Source organism: Triticum aestivum, chromosome 6B, assembly GCF_018294505.1.
Source record: "Triticum aestivum cultivar Chinese Spring chromosome 6B, IWGSC CS RefSeq v2.1, whole genome shotgun sequence".
NCBI classification, from domain to species: Eukaryota; Viridiplantae; Streptophyta; class Magnoliopsida; order Poales; family Poaceae; genus Triticum; species Triticum aestivum.
The window spans coordinates 725,058,743-725,064,340 of NC_057810.1; the positions used below are offsets into that span (position 1 = coordinate 725,058,743).

At 43.1% G+C, this 5,598-nt stretch overlaps 1 protein-coding gene across 1 annotated transcript; it reads right to left on the bottom strand.

The window, feature by feature from the left end:
- Positions 1–269: 269 nt before the first annotated feature.
- On the bottom strand, positions 270–4,590 carry LOC123140070 (replication protein A 32 kDa subunit A). Its single transcript, XM_044559795.1, has 10 exons — positions 4,326–4,590; positions 4,125–4,241; positions 3,939–4,036; positions 1,798–1,839; positions 1,592–1,669; positions 1,422–1,500; positions 1,203–1,298; positions 1,030–1,112; positions 779–847; positions 270–691 (listed from the first exon to the last, which is right to left on the bottom strand). The coding sequence occupies exons 1-10, from the start codon at positions 4,410–4,412 to the stop codon at positions 607–609; spliced, it is 834 nt and encodes a 277-aa protein (XP_044415730.1). The 5' UTR covers positions 4,413–4,590; the 3' UTR covers positions 270–606.
- Positions 4,591–5,598: the final 1,008 nt, after the last annotated feature.

Sequence of the window (5,598 nt, forward strand, 5' to 3'; positions counted from 1 at the left end):
GCAAAAATCGCATATGAAATGCTCGTCTCAACAAATAGATTCCCTAAAAAAAGAATGGATGCCTTGAAGAGATAGGTCAGTGTAATCTCTTTGTGCACTTCAGAGGAAAGTGCACTTGCTTTAGTCAATTATGAGTGTTCGATCAGTGTAAGCAATGATGTTTACACAGACAGTGTAATAATCTCTTGCGCGCTCAAACTAGTGGCGAGCAGAGTTAGCGTCAATCTTTGCACTTTGTCTCAAAAGAACACATAACGGTTATTCAGATGTAGAACGATGCAACTGTCAAACTTTGACTGCAAAATGTAAATCCATCCCACCATATCACACTCAGAGCAGAACCATGATTTCACTAGACGAGACTCTCATCGCATCAAGGCTCATACGCCTCTGATCAACTGGAATTTAAAGTAATACATGCCCCTGGAGCATCCTCTCAAGCCAAGGGTGAGTCATGTCTCTCAAACTCCAGCCAGAAGATGCTTCCCTCTGGGGGATACCTAAACAGCACACAGCTAAGGACAGATGCTAGCGAGTGATGGCGGCACTCGGTTACAGACACAGTCGACGAACGCTGACTTGTAGTGGCGGCACTCGGTTACAGACTCAGTCAACGAACGCTGACTTGTAGTGGAAATCATCGATGGTCGAGTAGATGTGCCCGACATCGACATGGTAGTCGATAGCCTCCCTGCATATCAGAGGTGAAAGATTTATTAGCCAGCAGCAATACATCATCGTGTGTCTTGGTTCAAGAGAGGTAGAGAGATGGGCTTACTTGATCTTGAGTGCTGGTAGTCTGAACCGCTTGGCAATGTCATCCACATGCACGCCATGGTCACTCTCGCTGTCAATTAAACAGAGTGGTTAGATAAAGATGAAAACAAATCACTGATGATGTAAAAGAGGAACAATATGCGGAGTCTACGATGGGTAATAGATCAGGTTTTCATGGCCTATATGTCAAGCATAAAAGTCAGTTGATAGGACAAGGCAAGGGAAGGAAGGATTGGCGGATGCACAGCTTACATGTTTGCCGGTTCGCGGAAGACATTCAGCACCTGCGTGTAGAAATCGGTCTCCGATCCGTTTGTTCCGCTAGTCGCTGGCGCCTGCAGGAATGAAGGAAATGAATGACTAGTTAGCACACGAATAGTTAGTTCTACTGTTCGAACCACTCAAACATTGCAATCACAGCTAACCGGGTTGGACTTCACAGAGGGTGGAGTAGCCGCTTCGCTCAATCTGTTGGCGAATGGGGTTCCCACAGAAGAATTGGTGTGCGCGGGACTGCCAACCTACAATTAACCATGATTATAACAACCATTTAAACCAGGTATTCTTCTAACTGAGGACAAACAGAGAGTTATCATGGGAGTATCTGCATTGAACATTTGGTACCACAATGATCAGGAGCATACCTTTGATTTTGTGTTCTCTATGTGCATCCGCACGCACTGAATGAAATGCAGCGTGACCTCGTTGTAATCAGTTATAGGTCTGAAAATGGAGAAGTTACATTCGGTTAGCATGTTTCCATACATCAGATCAGTGGAACAGGAACATAATGTTCTGCAGCAAAAACAAATACCTGACTGCGAAAGCAGTAGCACGCTTCTTGTCCTGAACTCCCTTCAGGCTACCGATGACAGCAACGTACATACCATTCCTTAATTAACAAAGGAAGTATTAGAAAAGGGTGGTGATCCTTCAGAGAGGAAGGCAGTAACTTCCCTCAACAAATGGTGATTATGTGTGTATGACAAGCAAACAATGAAGGTTGCAAGTAATACGTACTGAATAGCAGCAGTTTCAGCAGAATCTGCAGCATCATTCACCCTGTAAAACATATCAAATTGACAAAGATGTTAAACTGATACCTATTGCTGACAGCAGATACTATCATGTTTGATTAGCCCACAAAGCTTTGTCTAAATAGCAGAACGGCATTACAAATCCTGAGCTTATAAAAACGCTAACTGTTGTTGATGGCATAAACTATGAAATACCATTAACCGCTAACTATAAAGAATATATGGTGGTACTGCAATGAGCCTAATGACAGCATTTCAGATATTTACTCTTCCCAAAGAACACATTTTTCTGCTGATATCTCATTAACTACCAAAGAAACAATAATCTGTACTAATATACTCCCTCCGTCCCAAAATAAGTGACTCAACTTTGTACTAAAGTTAGTACAAACTCAAGTCACTTATTTTGGGACAGAGGGAGTATAATCTTAGCCAGCGCTTAAGAAAACATAAGAATTTTATAGTGATATATCTACCATGGTAAAATATTTGCAGATTTCCCATTCTTGGACTGCTCACACACTGATAAGAGCAACTGTATTACTAGTGAAAATTGAACTTTGGGTTTGACAAATCAAACAAGAGATAGCCAGCAATGAGGTCTTTTATATTCACAAAGACAGAAGAAACTATAATAATATCTCATTGGTACATGAATCTCAGTAGTACAAATATATCATGCTTAGCCAGTTCTAAGAATTGAAGCGTTCCACAGTAATACACACACCCTAATAAGTATTCCCTCCGTCTGCGAATAAGTGTACATCTAGCTTTTGTACCAAGTCAAAGTTTTAAAATTTTGACCAACTTTATAGAAAAGTGTAGTAGCATATATGATATCAAATTGGTATATTATGAAGCTACATTTCAAAATGAATCTAGTGATACTAATTTAGTACCATAAATGTTACTACTTTTTCCCTATAAAATTGGTCAAAGTTTTAAAACTTTGACTTAGGACAAAAGCTAGATGTACACTTATTCACGGACGGAGGGAGCAATGCCTTTCAAATGGTTGATTGATTAGTCAGGTATGGTAAAGTAATTGCAGATCCCTCACTATTGGATTGTTTGCACTGCGATGAGAGGCACGGTATTCTAGTAATATATATTGGTATATTATGCTTGTCAAGTGTTACAGAATTCAAATTTTAAGCATTTCACGGTAATTTATCCCCCTAATGTCCCCCAAATAGCCAATTAACCTGAAATGGCTAATAACAACCAGCAGATTTACCATTACTGGAAAGCTTGCATTGCTGTACTAACAGCTAGCAGCATTTCTAGTGAAAATTAAACGTGGAACATTCAAAAAATCCCACAGCCAGCACCCAGCAATGGCAAACAGAGCACAAAGGTCTAAAACTGTACCCCCTAAAACACATCTGGTACTCAACTATGCTAATGATCATTTGTTAGCAGGATACCTGAAATGCATACTGATTTAGTAAGCTAAGCCAGCTGCACAGACAAAAAAACAAGTACTTTGGAGAAACATATCGCCCTGCTATTTCTAAAATAGTTAATTAGTCAAATATGGTGTCTATGAACTTGCAAAGTTGCAATAATCTACATTATCATAGTATGCTTAGCCAGTCCATACTGACTCAAAAAATAAATCAAGCATTTTGCAGTAATATACTCCCTCTGTAAACTAATATAAGAGTGTTTAGATCACTACTTTAGTATTCTAAACGCTCTTATATTAGTTTACGGAGGGAGTAGTATATTCCACTACTGTCCCTCAAATGGTTAATTAGTCAGAGATGGCAAAGCAATTGCAGATTTCCCATCGTCTAATTGCTTGCAGTGTTGTGATAGCCAGCAGCATTCCTAGTGCAGGGAGAACTTGTAAGGTTTGACGAATCTAACAGCATAATATACACAGCAATGGCCACAGGAGCACAAAGGTGTAAACTTGTTTCCTAAAACACATCTGGGACTCAATTACAGAATTAATCTTACACTGTCGTACCAACAGCCAACAGTATTTCTATCTTAGCGAAGATTGAAGTCGCAGCATTAGACAAATCCCACAGCCAGCCAACATCCAGCAATGGAATCCAAACAAAAGATGCATCTGGAACTCGATTAAAAGTAGGGGATTTGCCGAGATGCGCTCACCATCTGATGAAGTCGATGCGGCCGGTGCCGTCGTCGAGGGTGAAGGAGACGTCCGTGTTCCGCTCCGCCTTGCCGCTCACCATCCCCACGAGCCTGACCTGCAGATCCCCCAACCCCGAACAACAGCAGGGTAAGAAGCCGATCCAGACGAGCCCGGAGGCGCATGGCCGGTGAATCCTCACTCACGTTGGCCGTCTCGACGCCGTCGACGACGAAGGGCGCTCCCTTCTCGCCGGCGCCGGCCAGCCGCGCGTCCGCGATCTGCTTCACGGTCAGCGGCATCGTTCCCAACGCGCCCCGGAACTGCGACGCACAACCGAAAGATCTACATCAGGAAACCGGCGAGGACACATCTCGCAAGAAAGCGGGCAAGGAGGAGGGACCGACCTTGTTGGGGGTGGAGTCGGCGGCGGCGTTCTGCGACGCGGTGAACTGCGACGGCGAGAAGGCGTCCACCTGGCTGGAGAACATCATGGCTGCTGCTCCCCTTTCCCGCCTCCTTCCCCTGCTCCGCTCTGCTCTCGGCTCGGCCGGACGGATGGATCTCTTCTGGCGGCGGCGGCGGGTGGTGGCGTCTGGCGGGGAGGGGATCGGAGGAGGCCGGGGATAAGAGGGGGCGAGCGCGGGAGATTCGGGGGGAAATGCGCGGGAAACCCACCAACGCTTCCCGCCAGTTCTCGCTGCCGCGGGCTTTAATTTGGCCTTCGCTGTTGGCTGACAGGTGGGTCCCTGCCGCACATGACTCAGCTGCCAGCAGCCAAACCTCAAAAAAAAAAACTGCCAGCAGCCGGTGAGACTTTTTTTTATCAAACAAGTAAGTTCAAAAAATTCTTCACTGCGTAAGTGGCAAAAAAAAATTATCACCAAATATTCCATCCTTTCCAAATGTAAAGCGTGTAAGGATCTCCTTTTTTTTGAAAAAAAAAGGCTGAAAGCGATATATTTGGGGCGCCGAAATCTTCTTCTTCCTACATCCACCGGCGACGTACCCTGAGCAAAGCTCTCATACCGTAGCGATAGCACTATATTGTTTGTTTGGCGTTGTAGTTACAGATATATTTTCTATAAACTTGGTCAAATGAAAGAAAATGATCTTGGGATAAAATATGTACGCCTTCTATATTGGAAACGACCGACGAAGACTTTCAAGTTACAAAAATGATTTTCTTATGTTATGTTGAAAAAGCGGCCATTTCATAGAATAGTATGCCAAAAACTCCATCCTGGTACGAAATAGAAAATATCTTGGGTGATTTTGTGCTTTGAGGAACCATCTAAGAAGACATTTGCTATTGTTCTCGCAAAAAAAAAAGATTGAAAAAAGTAGTAATAATGGCAATATTAAACCAGACTAGTAGTCTTGAATTGTTTATGTTGCAAATAATTGTTTTGATCGTTTTTAAGGGGGGTGCAAACGACCTGAGTGATTTTTTCAGGCAGGCGATATGCGTATTTCCTGTCAAAACATAAACGAAATTTATTCGCATTACAGAAATAAAATCAGCCTCCACAACATTCGAGCCCAGTCACAGATGTTCTTTCAGCGAAAGCCCAGTTACAGATTATTCTTTTTTTTTTTTGAGAAATAGTTACAGATTATTCGAAAGTGGACCGGTCTCCACCTCCCAGCCCAGTTTAAGATCCAGGGAGAAGCCCATAG

What these genes read in the sequence shown, in the direction of transcription:
- LOC123140070 (XM_044559795.1), bottom strand. Translation starts at nt 4,412, where the DNA reads ATGATGTTCTCCAGCCAGGTGGACGCCTTCTCGCCGTCGCAGTTCACC. An exon ending in GCTGAAACTGCTGCTATTCA is followed by an intron (nt 1,670 to 1,797) that starts GTACGTATTACT and finishes TTGTTAATTAAG; the next exon opens with GAATGGTATGTACGTTGCTG. An exon ending in TAGAGAACACAAAATCAAAG is followed by an intron (nt 1,299 to 1,421) that starts GTATGCTCCTGA and finishes GGTTAATTGTAG; the next exon opens with GTTGGCAGTCCCGCGCACAC.